The sequence below is a fragment of the Vigna radiata genome, chromosome 1 (genome assembly GCF_000741045.1).
Source record: "Vigna radiata var. radiata cultivar VC1973A chromosome 1, Vradiata_ver6, whole genome shotgun sequence".
Lineage (NCBI taxonomy): Eukaryota > Viridiplantae > Streptophyta > Magnoliopsida > Fabales > Fabaceae > Vigna > Vigna radiata.
Window position 1 is genome coordinate 615,780 of NC_028351.1, and position 16,409 is coordinate 632,188.

The window sequence follows — 16,409 nt, forward strand, 5'->3', positions numbered from 1 at the left end:
GATAAAAATTTACTAATGTTTTGTTTCTACGTCCTTGTATAACAACACCAAATAGTGAATTAAGCTATTTAATTAAATTATAAATTAAATTGTTAAATATAAAAGTAATAAAGTCGATTTTAAATAGAAGTGAAAAAGTTATGGAGTGTCAATAAATCAGGATCTTATGTAAATATTGACTAATAAACCTTAAGTAACACATAGTCATTGTTCATCTTGTTTAAAGTCTTCAATATTGTATTGTATATGTCTACGGTATGTGCTATTCGAGAAACTAATCGGTAATAATTAATTATAATCAATTAAATATTTAATTAGTCTAAATAGTCACTAATTATGTTTAAAACTAATTGAATGATAATTAGGTTCACTTTAATCAAAAATTCATGAAAATATACATTGTTGAGACTTTTATGACGCATTTATTATAACATTATATGCTTGACTGATGAAACTTTGAATTGACATTAACTTTTATTAGGTATCCGATTAATTGGTGGACAAATTACTATAACACAAAAAAGACTACATTGGAGTATGCATGAGAATGTTGATTTAAGTGGACTTGACCATACCATAAAGAAGGAATATTAACTCGGAAAATTAAGGTTGATTTTTGTTGGGTCTCAGTAGGATTTTTGTATAGGTCTAACCGGTTGAAAATGTATACAGCTAGTATCATGCCTACATTTCATCATCAAGCATCAAATCTAATCAAATTTTAGTGTCTAAATAAATTTCAAATTTTTTGTTTATGTAACATCCAAATTCTAGAATGTCTCGAGTTTATAAAATTTGAACTTTTAAAGAACTTTTAAAAGAAAATTCAAATTTGTCCCTATCATCTCACATATATATCATGCTTTTAGATCAACAGTATTCATAACATATTATACGATCATTATCATGCTTCTAGATCATTTACAATAGTACTCATTTATAACATATTATATGATCATTGCCGACAATATCCATCATAAACACAAACACATATGGTTACGCAAAGACACGAGAGACTAAACTCAGTTCAAGAATCATCATCTTCTTCGTTCATCACCATTGCTCCCACCGTGAATCCAAATCACGAGCCACCCAAAGTCAAAATGAGGAACCTAAGTTTCCTGCATCCTTCATTGATGCATCAACACTAGCTAGCACCTTCGCGAAATCTAAATCGCGTCACAGTTCAATCGTTCAACCTCCATGGCCATCGTGATGGAGATAGCGATCCAACTTGCAAAGAGAAATCGAAATCACAAAACCAGAAATAACAGCAACCCATTCGAACAGCGTCGTTCAATCTCCCCCGTCAACGAATAATTCGAACCTCCATCTACCGCGAGAGAGCCATGAGTCAGAGAACCCAACATCTTCGTCCCAAATCTATGCAAACATCAACCTTACGAAGGAACCCTAATTTGAAGAAGAACTTAGTTTTTCCCAATTTTTTCTCACAAATCTTAATTCGAACAAAGAGGCTGGGTGTAATTAAAATTTCCCCAATTTTTTAATTAAAAAATATGAATTTACATGTCACAATCACCTTATTACCATATAATTATGTCACATCATAAAAAAAACACAATCAGCATGTCACATACACCTCACTCAAACGACCTTAATCCAATTTAATTTTATTTGTTTCAATTTTTTAGAATTAAAGACTCAATTGAGAAAACCAATAAATAGGATCCTATTTAAGAATCTAACCTAAAAATTGGACCTATTAAATAATTAAACCTAACATTTACTAAAAGAGATAAAGAGATAAGTTACCCTTTAAATATAAATAACAAACCATTAAAATAGTTAAAAGAAATACTTAAAATTATTGTTAAACAATCACAGTAACATATTCATTAAAAGACAATACACAACAATTAGTATAAATATCACATTTGCATATAAAACAAATAATAAAAGAAATAAATAAATATTATGCATATAACAAGAATCAAATACATACCACCAATCCATAACATAAGGAGCTCTATCCAATTATATTATCCTTCACTCCTATAATAATTATTTTTTTCTTATTTTAAATAACGACTTTTATTACTATTACATTTCCTAAATATCTATTTTTTCGAGGTCTTTACATTCTTTTTATGTTAAAAGCTTCTGCATGTTATGTTTTTGTGTTTTAGGTCACCATGACCACTATTTTTATGTTTTGGTTCTTATATTGATCGTTTTATAGTATGAACAATCATTCTCATTAAATATATGCTTTTAGTTTTTATATTTATCGTTTTTAGGAGGCTTTTTCTTTTATATCTAAGGTTTCTTCTTACATATCTAAGTTCACAGTTTTTTCCCTTCGATAAAAATTTATATATATATATATATATATATATATATATATATATAAGTAATAATTACTGCTCAGCAAAACGTATTCATTGTGTCTTCTATATTTACTGAACCATGCACCTCCAAGTTTTCTTCTCTAATCTTTCTTTGAATGTATCAAATTTTAAAATTTGGTTTACAAAACTCATCGGATTTTGAAATATAATTTAGAAATTCATCAGATTTTGAAGCTCATTTTATTTCAAAATTTAGAAATTTAGCAAATTTTAAAATCCAATTCATCAAATTTCTAAATTTGGTTAAAGAAATCATCTGATTTGAAAATCTAATATTAATTATTCCTGGATTTTGAAATACGGTATTTATTTTTCTCAGATATTAGAATCTAATGTTTATTTTTCCAAAAATTTTTAAATCTAATATTTATTTCTTCCAGATTTTATAATTTGGTATGAATTTCGAAATTAGTTATTTATTTTTTGGTAATTTTGAAATTTAATATATATATATATATATATATATATATATATATATATTAATTTGAGATCAATGAAATTATTTGGGGGTATTTTGTGGAGATGAAGGTTCTGCATATTTTTTCACTAATTCTAATTATTGTTTTTTACTTTTCTATTTATGTATATTAGTTTATGACTAGTCATCTTTTGAAATTACTTCCTTCATTCTTTTTAAGCGTGGTTTAAGGTTATTATAAATAAATCAAGAACATGTAATAAGTTTTCTTAACTTTAATAAAATATTTTAATTTATTATTTCCATTTTCACATCACAATAAATGTTATATTTGTAAACTAATTAATATTAAGTGAAAAAAATAAAGATATAAATGAAATTGTCTTAAATTTTTAAAATCATAATTTAATAAAGAAAATCATTTAAAATGTAACACTGAAAAGGAACACACGATATAGTTTCTAAGGGAATTGACAAATTCAAATAAAAAGAAGAAATAAATAACAAATTTTATCAAACATTTGTTTGTTTCTTTTATGGTTTTCAAAAATATTAACATTACCTATAAAAACTTTACTTTTATTTATGTAATTTGTATAATAATAAGTTGAGATGCATCTCACTTTATAAGGTGAATAAATAGATACTTATGATTTCTTTTTAAATGCATGAAATCCTTTTAACTGTTGTAGATCCATAAAATAATTTCAAATCTTATGATTTTATATTTTGAAACTTCTATAAATATTAATTATAAAAGTCTTATAAAAAAAATTCATTAAGAAAACATTACAATGTAATAAAATCTTTTAAAAACTAATAACTTCTTTTACGGGAAAAATTCTTTTGAAAATCTTCTTAACAGATTACTCATTTAATTTTATAAAAATAGTTATTTTTCTCATTAATTATTTCTTATGTAATTATGATTTTCCTAATTTAAAAATATTCTCTCACATAATATTTTTAAACATGACCCAGTCTCAATAATCGAGATTATACATGATAATATCAAAGTGCATAATAACATAATAACTTCTTTCCATTATAAATATTAATCTTAAAATAGGAAAATGGTTCATGGACAAACATAATTGTTTTACATTTATTTTTGACATTGTCCTTATTTATTTTTTATTTTACTTTTTTTAAAATATAAAACTTATATTTTTATAATCATTTCATCTTTGTAGTGTATATAAAATAAATATGAAAATGTATCATGATACTTTTATTCCTTAAAATAGTAAGAACATGAATATATACAAGTAATCAAGCCTAAGATTCAAATTTGATTATAAAAACCATTTTTAATAGGATTTATTTTTGGTGTGAAATATTTTCTTAATAAAGCATGGTATCTTTTGATTTAATTGTTGTGATTTGAAAATCATTTTTAAAATTTTTCCTTTTCCATTTTGTACTTTGCTTATGAAGTTATCATTCTTTTTTCTGGTATTGGTGGCTTAGCAGTAGCAATGGTCAAAAGGAGTTTGGTGCCATGATTGAAGAAAAGAATAAGAAGAAGCAATGTTGTGAATGTGATTCACAAGAGTTATTGATTAACATAATATAGTTTATGTTCTTTCCAGAGTCCTAGTCTCAGCTATAAGCAAACCTATAGCATTAAAGCAGAAGCACAAAATCAGTAGAAAATTGACCAAAAATATAGAACCCATCAAAAGCTCACTGCGTTTGCTTCCATTTAAGGAAAGTTAAAGATTCATTCTTAGGAATCAATGCTGTTTTTTATCACTACCCAACAACAAAACACACACCAACATGAAAGAAAAATGCAAAAGCTGACCAAAAGAATTGTATGTTGCTTCTTGCTGAAACAACGGATTGGAATACCCTCAAAAGCTTAGCTTTACCTCTTCAAGCAACCAATCTCGATGCTACAATTACCACAACAGTGAGACACAGCAAAGGAAGAAGCTGAACAAGGTATCTAGAGAGAGCTCCAATGGAAAAAGAGGTTGTGGAAAGTCTTTGGAATGGTCATGTTGAATCTCAAATTCAAGCAGCTTTGGAGCTTTGCAGATTAAGCAGTAAGCAGAGGCACAAGTTGGAAGAAAGTAGAGTCATGGTTCCTCTTATTTCCATGCTTCATTCTGAAAACTATGAAGCAGTAGAAGCTGCTCTTTGTGCTTTGCTCAGTCTTTCCTTTGGCTCTGAGAGGTTAGTTCATCATTTCATTGTAAACTTCTCCCATTTCTTCTTACAGTCCACAGTATCTGTGATTTTTAACTCTGAGTTCTGTTATCACCATGATGAATTCTTAAACACTCTGAGTTGAGAGTTTTCTGAGTGTTCAAGAGAACAAAGGGTTAACAAAAATAATGTGTCCATTGCAAGGATCAGAGAGAATAAAGCATAGAAAACTTAACATTGTATTCGAGCAATTAAAAAGTTTGAACTTTTTGTTACCCCCATGATTGGATTTCTGGTAGTGGGGCTAAGGAATATGTTCTTGGTAACAAAGAAAGCTTGCCATTTGTTAATGATAAATTGTGTCATCATATTTCTTTACCTAAAAGTAATGTATGTATAAAACACAAAGGAGCAAATAAACTCCTTCTGTTGTACGAATTCCTTCAAAAGTTTCCTTAATGGTACAGAAAACTTTTCCAAAAATTTTACAGAAACAAGATTCGGATCATCAAATATGGAAGTTTGCCAGTTCTGCTGAGTCTCCTCCATTGTGATAGCCAGAGAGCAGCAGACTTGACTTTGGCAGCCATGCTTACTCTCTCTTCTTGCAAAGCAAATAAGGTAGCAATTGCTTCTTCTGGGGCTGTTCAACTCTTGGTTGGGTTTGTAAACAACAGCGATTATAGCACTCAGTCTCAGCTTGATGCTATTGCTACTCTGCAGAATCTTACAACGTGCAAAGAGATTGTTCCACTGATTGTGTCTTCTGGGGTTATGCTGTCCTTGCTTGAACTGATCCACACCTCAGTAAAATCATCTCCATTGGTTGAGAAAGCAATTGGGTTGCTAGAAAACCTTGTGTCTTCATCAGAGAGTGCATTATGTGAGGCTGCTAGTACTATTGGAGCAATCAGGATACTGGTTGAGACTATTGAAGATGGATCTTCACTGAGCAAAGAGTATGCAGTGTGTATACTTCTCCTTGTATGCCAGAGCTGCAGAGAGAAATATAGAGGGTTGATTTTGACAGAGGGAGTGATGCCAGGGTTGCTTCAGTTGAGTGTGGATGGAACATGGAGAGCCAAATCCATGGCTCGAGAACTGTTGTTGCTTCTGAGGGACTGCTCCAATTATAGCTCAAGATGTACACAGATTGATCATGAGCTTATAGAAAGGATAATGGATGAAATTGAAGCAGAAGGAGAGGAATTGGCAGATACTACTTTGAGGCTGGTAGAGGAGATGATTGCAAAGCTCCATGCTTAATCTTTTCTTGTGTTGCATCACTTTTTCTTTACTTCTAACTTATTGGCATTAATTATGTTTTTGACATGAACTTCATTGCTGAAAAGATATTAGTAAACCAATGTAGAATTGACAGCATTATTGTGTACATAAAATTGGTTCGGTTTTCTAGTATGTTTCGTATTTAGTTTTGGTTGTGTCAATTGCTAGGTATGTTTGGATTCTAACTTTACTTGTTCTGGATTACAAACATTGAAGTTTGAATTCGATTAGAGTTTAGGATTTGGTGTTGCTTTTTTATTTGTTAAAGACTGACCAACTCAGCAAATAATGTCGTGGGGTTTTGTTATTTTTTTAATGTGAATAAGATAAGATATGATTGTCTCTCGCTTTGGAAAAAGTGGAACAAATAAACATTTATAGATGATCCGTAGAATCATGTGGGGTCAAGAGTTAAATCCCCCAATGAACAAAAGAGGTGACGGAGTGCTTTAAAGGTAGACCATGATATTTTAACACCATTTTTTTATATTATTTTGACACTGCACATGTTAGACAATTTCAAATTAAAAAAAGTTGAGATAGAGGTATATTTGGAAGAGAAAAACCAAATTTTATTTTTTAATTTGAAATCGTCCAACCACATTTTGACACGTGTGCAGTGTCAAAATGATGTAAAAAAATGGTGTTAAAATTTTATTTTCGTTTAAAGGTTGTGGTTTAAACTTTTAAAGTAGGGATACTGAAATTCAAAAGCGTAATGTATTATATTGGTTAAATAAGAAATTAAATAACTATAAAACAAAAAGCGAAACTTGAGCGAATATTTTTCGTACTATCCAACTTTTCAATTTTAGCCGCTTGACAATGTCCTAGTTAATTCTTGATGAAAACAATCATTGAAATGTTAGTGAATAACATCCATATACCAATATATTAACTTATATGATAAGCCAATAGACATAATTTAAAAAACAAAAAAAAAATGGAGTGAAAATTTGCGTGGAACCTAAATTTTTATGAAGAAAGTGCAAGAGTGACTTGACTGATTCCATGGGTGTTTTTCTTTCTTCTAATGAAGATAACAAAAACAAGTAAAAACTATTTAATTTGCTAGAGAAGAAGTAGCGTAAAGTAAAAACAGGTGAGGTCTTCATGTTTAGCAACAGCAAACTTAAGAATAAAGCGAATTTCAGCTTGACCTTCTGTAAAATCTGTAAGCTATAGCAACAGCTGCCAAAGCTCCAAGTATACCAGTAGCTGTAAGAATATCACGTTTCTGTAGTAAAGGCCAACTACAACTTGTATTGCTCCTCCCCTGCCTTTTATAAGCTTCTGCGCTTTTATTATCATTCTCTTTGTTTTGCTCAAAACTTGCACTTTGGCAGCAAGAAACCCCATTAGCACCTTGACAGCATCCTCCCACATTTTCGTTGCTGCTCAGACTGGCCTTGCCATTATCATTTCCATTAGCAAGTTTGTGGTCATCTGCTACCTTGATTTCGGCAACAGGTGGTCCCATTTGGCCCCTGAAACAATGTCACGTAAACAAAGCTAATCATCCTCCATTACAAGATTAAATAAATTTCATCAACAACCAAATAATCTTGTTTTCCTTCGGTTATTAATCCAAGTAGTGAAGTTAGATGCAAAAGCACATATGATTCGATCAGACAGGACCATAACAGGAAAGGAAACAAGCCATATTGATGAATTGTAACTGACGAATCAGAACTAGACTCATAGCAAATAAAACACTGCATTAACTATGGAATAAACCACCGATTCGATCCTCCATTGCCCTCTCTTCAGAGTATTCTTTAAAGTAATTAAACTATCTGAATAGTTTTCAAGTATTAAATATCATAAGATTGGTCTATGTATAAATGTATAGTACAAGCTTTTTAATCATTTTTATCTTACTGTAATCATTATAATCTAATCTTAATTTTTTTAATATTAGCCACAAACTAGTTAAGTGGAAGAATAACCTTATTATTTTACGTTCATGTATCTAGAAACTAACTTAAAGAGCTTTTTAATTATCTAGAAGACTGTTTAACAAGATTGTTAGTACATGAAAGATTACTACTATAAATTTTGACCTCAAGACCGAGGAGAGAAAAGACACTTCATAAATGAATTTTGAGGTTTATTTATCAATAATTATGATTTACCTGCCTGTGGACTTATTTATATGCGGGACTGAAAATGAGATTCGATTAGCTGCAAATTTATTCACAAGATAACTTGTGTTCAATTTGCTTAGAACAAACAAATTGGAAATTCGGTTTCATTAATAGGATACAACTATGATATATAATTTAATATAATCACTGGAAGCAAGACGACATTGCCCCCAGCCATCCAGAAATTAACATTGATATCTTGATAATTCCACACTCCATAGTCCAATAACCAATAGAAGGGTAGTTTATGAATCTTAAGAATGTATTTTTGTTTTATTTTCTTTTATACTTTTGTCTTTAAAAGCAAAATGTAACTTATTCAAATTACCAATTTCATAGAAGATAGAGAATAAAACAAAAAGTACCAACCTCCAAAGTTTTTGTATGACCTCTCCTTTGGCAATTTGTCGGTCCAACAAAGCAGGCACGTCATCCGGAGTAACATAGCCGTACCTGAAATTAATTAGGCGCATCAATGAAACTAGCAACGTTAAAAAGCATACGTTTGTCTATGTTTTTTCATAAACATGTTAATTTCAACCATTTTTTTTTTTATTTTTTACTGTGAATTTAATAAAGAAGAATATTTACAATAACTCACCTATTATATTAAACCAATTGAATTAGACACATCATATTCAACTAACTGAACTATACTTCCTTAACAATTTCAGTTATGTTTAAAAAGTATGCTTATATATATTTTAAACACAAAAAATCTCTTGAAAATATATAACAAAATGATTTTAAATGATAAAAGTGATATATATGAAACATATAGAAGAGTGAAAACTGACCAGTTACCCGTGATCTTTCCATCTGGTCCTGGACAGAATATGATGACATTCCCAGCATACTTATGACCCCCAACATGAGAACAAGCCACAACAGATATCTGATCCTTCAATCCCCTCAGCTGAATTTCCTCGTTGAGCTTATCCAATAGAACTGGCCCACAAACACCGCACCGGACATCACGACTTCCATGAGCACACACAAAAATATGCGAACCTCTCAACACACTCTTCTCTCCACCACTATTCCACTCTTTACCATTCACTATCACATCATCAAAAAAGCCATCCACATTTGATTCCTCCAAACCCCTTTCAATCAAACAACAATAAAACTTTCTCAAGTTAAAAAACTAGTATTAAAGGTAAACACGTTTTGGTATGAGTATAATACTCCATATTCGAACAATAACTTTAAGGGCCAAAATATTTACATGCGCTTCTTAAGAGATGGAAACTAGTTTCCCTAGATAGACCATTGTTATATTTATTGTAAACATAATATACTGTTTAGTTTCATATAATTATTATTATTAACTAATGTGATGTCAAATAAAGTTTTAGTTGTTTAGTTTTATATTAATAGATTATTCTGAATTCAGAATTAAATTTGAATTGAAACAATTATAAAAAAAGATTATACTAAATGAAAATATACCTCGTTTTACCATTGACTTGTTTTGAAAATAAAAAAGAAATTAGAAGTAATTACATTTACTTTCCCTCCCACTATGCTAAATAAGACAGTGTTTTGTTCAGTTTAACTTATCACATTTAAATGTGATTTTAATATAAATATAAATATGCTGTAAAAATATACAAGTATAAATATAAATAACAATAATTATTATTTTATTTCGATGTAAAGATATTCCTTTCAAACCAAAACAAAATATGAATTTCTTTCAAAAGAATTTCAAGAAAAATCGATGCAATTTTGTTATAAATAAATTATTTAAATTTTATTTATAAAAAATATTTAATTTTGAATTTTTAAACTTTAATTTTAACCAGTATATTCCTTTTAAATAAAAATGGAGAATCATTTAACTAAAAACTTAAAAAGGAAATAAATCTTGTTTTATTAAAAACATTAGATTTTTAATCTAAAAAGGGTATGATTAATCTTTCATTAAAAATAAAAAATAAATACCTATTTTAGAATTTAACGGGTTGTATATCATTTATTGTTTAAAACAATTTCAAAAAAAAAAAAAAAAAAAAACACTTACTAAATCAATCTTACTGTGACCTAAACTTACATAGGTGACTTACAAGAATAAAATTCCAATTCTAATGCAAAACATGATGAAATTACGTCAAAGTTTTGTTCCAACTCTAATCTCCCTCAATAGAGATATCGTTTATATTTTTAAAATTTCATTCAAATATCTCTTTATGAACCAATTTAGTAATTTTCCACTTTTAACCGGTCTTTATAATTTAACATGTAAAAGAGCCATTAACAATTTAAACATACAAGTTAAGAAAAACATAACGAATCACCAATTCAGAAAAAAAAAAATTGAAGCGGTGGTAGATTTTGGCATACTTGTATTTGATCATGTCAGGGAAAATCAACACGTCGCCATCGGCGAAACCGGCCTCCTCACGCGCCTCGCACACCGTGATTTTCGTCTGCCGCACACGCAACAAACAATTTCAAAATCAATCCAAATTACAACCTCAAATAATTCACGATCCGATTCCGAATTGGTCAAACTTCAAATCGATGCAGCAAAATAAAAATCAGAAACCAAACCTTGACAGCGACATCGTTTTTGCGAGCTTTCCAGACACTAGCGACGCGTTTGGGAAGGGGATCGGCCTCGGAGGCCTCGATGCGAGGCGGCCAGACGCTGTGGTTCTTGTAGCAGAGGAACACGTGGCGGTCGTAGGCGTCGACGGTGCCGGCGAGGTTCTCCTTGTACATCTCCGGGCGAGAGAAGCCGTGCTTGGCCTCGTCAACGACAGCAGCGGAAGAAGCCATTAGAGAGAAGTGTCGGTTACAGCGAAAGAAAATGGGAGCGTTACAGATTCTGGCTCCGAGTATTATATAAGCTAATGGCATGGGTGCGCAATGCGCATTCGGAACTTTCACTCTTAAAGACGTACGCAATGAAGAAAATGACTCAAAGCGTGCATTCTTCAATCTGCACCACTCACGCGCTTAGCTTCAAAAAGTCAAAAGTTTATTTTTAAATTAATTTGGAAAAATTCTAAAATCATTTTTTTCAATTAATCTTTTAAAAAAAATTCATACAAAATAATTTTTTTGCTAAAGTGCGCGTGGGGGTGATGGATTTGGAAACTACAGAGGCGCGAGAATGGCAGTTAGATCAAGACTGAAATTTCACAATTTTAGCTCAACTTGCCAGTCAAAGTTAAAAACTTCAGATTTCTTTATGATAAAAAACCCTGAAATTTTTCTCAAAGTTTTTCTTTTTAATCATCAAGAGCATTGAACAACGCTTTCAATAAACAACAATCATGCGTTTACTTGACCTATTCTTTTGCAGAACTAATTAATTAGCAACTGACGCAATCCAAAGAATAAAAAACTAAACGATGACGCGTGTTCTTCTGGAAATGCGAGTCTACAAGCACCACAATGGGTTAGGCGATGCAAATTTCTGACCGTGTTTGATCAAAGTTTAAATTTTTAAAGCTTTATTAGTGAGTAGACGTAATTGGGTAGCTACAATTCGATTCTGTTCACATATTGATATTTGGTGTGTTGAAAGGAGAAGTAGTAAACAAGAGAAGAGAAAGTTGTTACTGAATATAAGCCGTTTCGGAATTTCTTACAACAGTTAAAAGTGCTGATGAACAACAATGTAGTTGAAAACATTGGATCCTTTTATGGAAAGGAGAGAGAAACATGAAACACCAGAAATGAGAGATATGGAAAATGGAAACTGGTCCAAAGAAGAAGAAACAGTGACATGAGATGAGTATCAGAAGAAATCAATATCTAAATAATTACCAGAAGGCTTCACACCAAGGTCCTTTTCCGTTTGAGGAAGATTCATAACCTGCCTTGGCACCTCTGGAGGATTTGCACAACGGATGAGTGCCCAGTTAACATTCTGAAAGAATGGATGTTGTTTGATCTCTGTGGCGCCACGTCTATAGGCGAGACGATGCTGAGGCTCCTTCACAAGCAACCCTCTGATCAAATCTCTGGCAGCAAAGCTAACAGTTGGAGATTCTGGAAACCTTAGAGGATGACCAATTACATTGAACAGAGTTGCACGGTTTTCTGAACCTTTGAATGGTGTTCTACCAAACAGAAGCTCATACAGGAATATCCCAAATGTCCACCAATCCACAGCACTTCCATGCCCTTCACCCTTGATGATCTCTGGGGCCAAGTACTCGTGTGTTCCAACAAAGGACATTGATCTTGCATTTGTTGGCTCTGCAATTAGCTCAGGAAGAGGGGTCACCTGGTTGTGCACATCATTCTTTGGTTTAGACTTTTTGTCTTTCTTGGATTTTCTGGATAGGAAACGCGGTGTGAAGCACGACGGCCGGATGCAGTCCGGCTGCATCACGCATGTCGGCTCGATGCAGGAAGGCTGAACGCAGTATCCTGAGCTTTTGGTCTCCAAGTTGTTTGATGACTTCACTAGAGTTGGACTGACAGTGCACCTTAGAGAGAGATCAAAGTCTGAAAGCATTATGTGACCATCTTCTCTCACCAACACATTCTCTGGTTTCAGGTCTCTGTAGATTATCCCTAGCATGTGCAAGTACTCCAAAGCAAGGAGAACTTCTGCCACATAAAACCTAAAAATCAAGAAAGTAAGTTAAGCAAGTGCAGTACATCATACATCATTGTCAAAGTTCAAGCCTCCTAGGCAGATAACTAGAAGATAATATACCAGAAATCTTAATCTATCTGTCAGAAATTGGGTTGGAGTAACAAGGAGTGGTTTCCACTAAACATGATACGAAAAAGGCCATATTGATACTTGCTGAAGAAAATACCAAAAACTGATATTTTTAACAATATATGGCATGGGTAAAACACTAGTTAAGAAAGTGTTGAGGGTGGAGGAGAAGCTATTCATAGTATTCACCAGGCTTGGATAGAAAATGAGCAAGGAAACCACACTTTGTAAGATCACAGAATGTAACATTGTTCATAGAAAGAATAAAATTTCTATCTGCTGCTAATATGGACTTTTTTACACAAGTCTAATCATGTATTGCCACTTTATTACAAGAGCTTCAAATGATCCCCTTTTAAGTTTTATTCATGTAGTAACACATGATTTGAAAGATAAGGTAGACACTTTCACTGATTAAAGAAACAGTGGATTAAATCAAGCTCAAAGAGAATCAGAATGTCACGATGATGGAAAAAGAATAAGCAGAGAACTAAGGTCAATTGACCAATCATTAAGGTAAGTGGTATGTTTAACAATTAGTCTGACATGGTCAAACAGGGTAGAAAAGCCACGAAATTTTTCACACGATGCTGGGGGTTGGCTACATAGAAATTCCAGGGGTCATATTGATGACAATGGACAAGAATTACAATCTGGTAGATTTTCTTGTCATTTATACAATGGAAACCTCAAGTGGTGAAAAGCTTTTTATTCCCAAGGAAAGAATAGAGTTTTCTTTCAAGCCTAACAACAGTTTGACTCCTGGCTCATGATAACATAAAATACTAAAGTTCATAAATCCAAGGAACATATACCTAGCTGATATCGAGTTCACTTGATCCTAAAATGTTCTACATGTCTCTTCCTGTTATATATGATACAATAGCAAGATTCAAATTGAAAAGGAATTGCTAACCTGACTGCATGCTCTGAAAAATACTTCCCTGGTTGTCTTTGCCTGAGCGCATGCAGGTCCCCACCAGGGCAGAACTCCATTACCAAGCAAGAAAATGTTTCTGTCTCGAAGTGTGTATACAATGTAGGTAGAAAAGGATGATCTAAGGACTGTAATATCTCTCTCTCTGTCTGAGCCCTCAAGAGCTTCTTGCGGTTTGCCAGCTCGGTCTTGTTCATGACTTTCATGGCAAAAGAAGTTCTTGTGCCACTCAGTTCAGCCAGATACACACTCCCTATGTCTCCACACCCCAATTTCTTCAACAACCTGAAATGCCTCATTTCCAACATCCCATCTCTGATTCGAACAGCTTGAATAGCCTCCCATCTTATGTCATTTGCCTTGTGAGGTTTATACAAAACACTGCTCAAACTAGTGGTGCTACTCTCATCACTAGCATCACTGCCAGTACTTGCTCTACATATGCTTGTCTTCCTGCTCTCATTAAAATCACTGGAATTCGCCACTTCTTCACTTTCACGTGATTTGTCAACACTAGCACATTCACTGACTTCAGTGTTGGTGAAACTTCCTTTGGCTTCTGAGTAGACAGTGGCTGAATAGAAACTATTCTTAGGACTTTGGCAGAATGTAGCCTCTGGCTGACAGTGGCTCTTTGCATTATTGTCAACTGTTCCTTTCCTCTCAGATTCTAACACTAACACACCATTTGACTCACAGCCCTTGGAATCATCAAGTGGCGGCTGCTTGCTGGACAATTTTGTTGCCAACCCTTCTTTCTTCAAGTTATTGCCCTCTTCGTGGGAATGCTTTTGATTAATTACATGACTGTTTTGATGGTGGATGATCTTAGTTTCATGACCACCATCATTGTTTCTAGATGCTCTCAGGAGAGGCCCAGATGAAAGAGGGTCATGATTTACCTCAGAAACTGAATTCTGAACTTCTGATAAGGAATCAACTCCATTAACAGGAGACTCCATGAAGGGTATCTGAACAGTCTTAAAAATCCAACTCAGCACACTGAATTACCAACATGTACTCCTGCAAAAATGTCTATAAAATGGACATTTAACAAAAGATTCAGCAAATAAATAAGATAAAGGACATCAATCAACATAAATGACTCATGTAATGAAATTAGAAAAAGAAAAACATTTAGAGAATCTGTGAGAGACCCATTTCAGACGCAATGAATCAACAGATAACGTCTAACTGAGCATAATCAATTTAGAAAACCCCAAAAGAAAAAAATCTTCAAAAATTAAGACACCTTACTCGTGACCCAAAAGAAAGAATCACAAACTGCAAACTTTTAAAGGACTCTTCATTAAGCCTCAAGAAAATTCAGTTAGTTAAATTTTCGGTTTTCATAATTTCCCAAAAACCCCATGCTCCTTTTGTTTATACTTGGCAACAAACAAGACCAAAACATGATGTACGAAGGAACCTCATCAAAGTCACCAAAAATGCATTAGACTAAAACACCCCAGGTTGAAAAGTTTGATTCTTTAGAAACCCCTTGAGCTTTCTTTGATTCTACTGCATACAGTGATAAGAAAAAAAACTCTCCCATAAAAAAAGCATAGGAAACAGTGGTTAAAGTGATCACGAAAATAAAACAAGAAAAAGGCAGAGAGAGAAAGAGAGGGAGAACCTGATCAGACAATGTGAATGAAGAGTAAAAGAGTCTTTTTTTTTCATTCATTCATGGACGGTGGAAGAACAGCAGAACAAGCATGTTGTTGAAGAAAGGGGAGAAGAAGAAGATGAAACACAGTGAAGTAACTTTGGGGAGTCTTTGAACACACCACTGACAGTATTGAAACACCCTGTCTCAGATCCGATCCAAAAGGAAGGAACTAAAAACAATTAACACTAACAATAACAAACAATTCTAAATTTCTATACACCTTATTATTATAAAAGTTAATAAAGTATACACAATACAAGAAGTTCATATAATTAATATCTTTGTGGGTAACAATGTTATGTTATTCCGAGGACAATTAAAAAATGGATTAATCATTTTAAAACAAAATTAAATGTTAGTATAGTTCATGCTATTTTTTTTATATATAAAATGGGAATGTGTGAATTATACTAAAATAAAGGCATTCTTATCTTAATGTAGTTTCCCCCAATAAAAGCCAAATTTTTCTTGTTTCTTGTTTTTGTTTTTGCAAGAAAATTATGGTTTTTATGAACACTTCATTTTCCTCCATAAACCATGATGCGTGAAGCACTCCTTACCACTTTTTCAAACAATAATGGTGTCACTTGTATAGTTATAATATATATATATATATATATATATATATATATATATATATATATATATATATATATATATATATATATATATAATATGTCTCTTATATCATTCCTACTTATTTTAATTTTATTTCAAACAATAATGTCATTT

The 16,409-nt window shown here is 32.2% G+C and overlaps 3 protein-coding genes across 4 annotated transcripts; 1 reads left to right on the plus strand and 2 right to left on the minus strand.

Moving 5' to 3' along the window:
- The first annotated feature begins 4,417 nt into the window (after positions 1-4,417).
- On the plus strand, positions 4,418-6,678 carry LOC106767548. The gene is made up of 2 exons (XM_014652473.2): positions 4,418-4,971; positions 5,436-6,678. The coding sequence occupies exons 1-2, from the start codon at positions 4,757-4,759 to the stop codon at positions 6,208-6,210; spliced, it is 990 nt and encodes a 329-aa protein (XP_014507959.1). The 5' UTR covers positions 4,418-4,756; the 3' UTR covers positions 6,211-6,678.
- A 508-nt stretch (positions 6,679-7,186) lies between these two features.
- On the minus strand, positions 7,187-11,293 carry LOC106775312. Its single transcript, XM_014662424.2, has 5 exons — positions 10,935-11,293; positions 10,725-10,810; positions 9,176-9,484; positions 8,748-8,831; positions 7,187-7,718 (listed from the first exon to the last, which is right to left on the minus strand). Exons 1-5 carry the CDS (start codon positions 11,241-11,243, stop codon positions 7,382-7,384), a joined length of 1,125 nt encoding a protein of 374 aa, XP_014517910.1. The 5' UTR covers positions 11,244-11,293; the 3' UTR covers positions 7,187-7,381.
- A 632-nt stretch (positions 11,294-11,925) lies between these two features.
- LOC106772437 (protein kinase PVPK-1) lies at positions 11,926-15,883 on the minus strand. Of its 2 annotated transcripts, none has more exons than XM_014658847.2 (3): positions 15,642-15,883; positions 13,985-15,028; positions 11,926-12,964 (listed from the first exon to the last, which is right to left on the minus strand). In XM_014658847.2, exons 2-3 carry the CDS (start codon positions 14,965-14,967, stop codon positions 12,130-12,132), a joined length of 1,818 nt encoding a protein of 605 aa, XP_014514333.1. In that variant the 5' UTR covers positions 14,968-15,028; positions 15,642-15,883; the 3' UTR covers positions 11,926-12,129. The 2 variants fall into 2 exon arrangements, with proteins under 2 accessions (XP_014514333.1, XP_014514325.1); XM_014658839.2 differs by having other exon boundaries at positions 13,985-15,040.
- Positions 15,884-16,409: the final 526 nt, after the last annotated feature.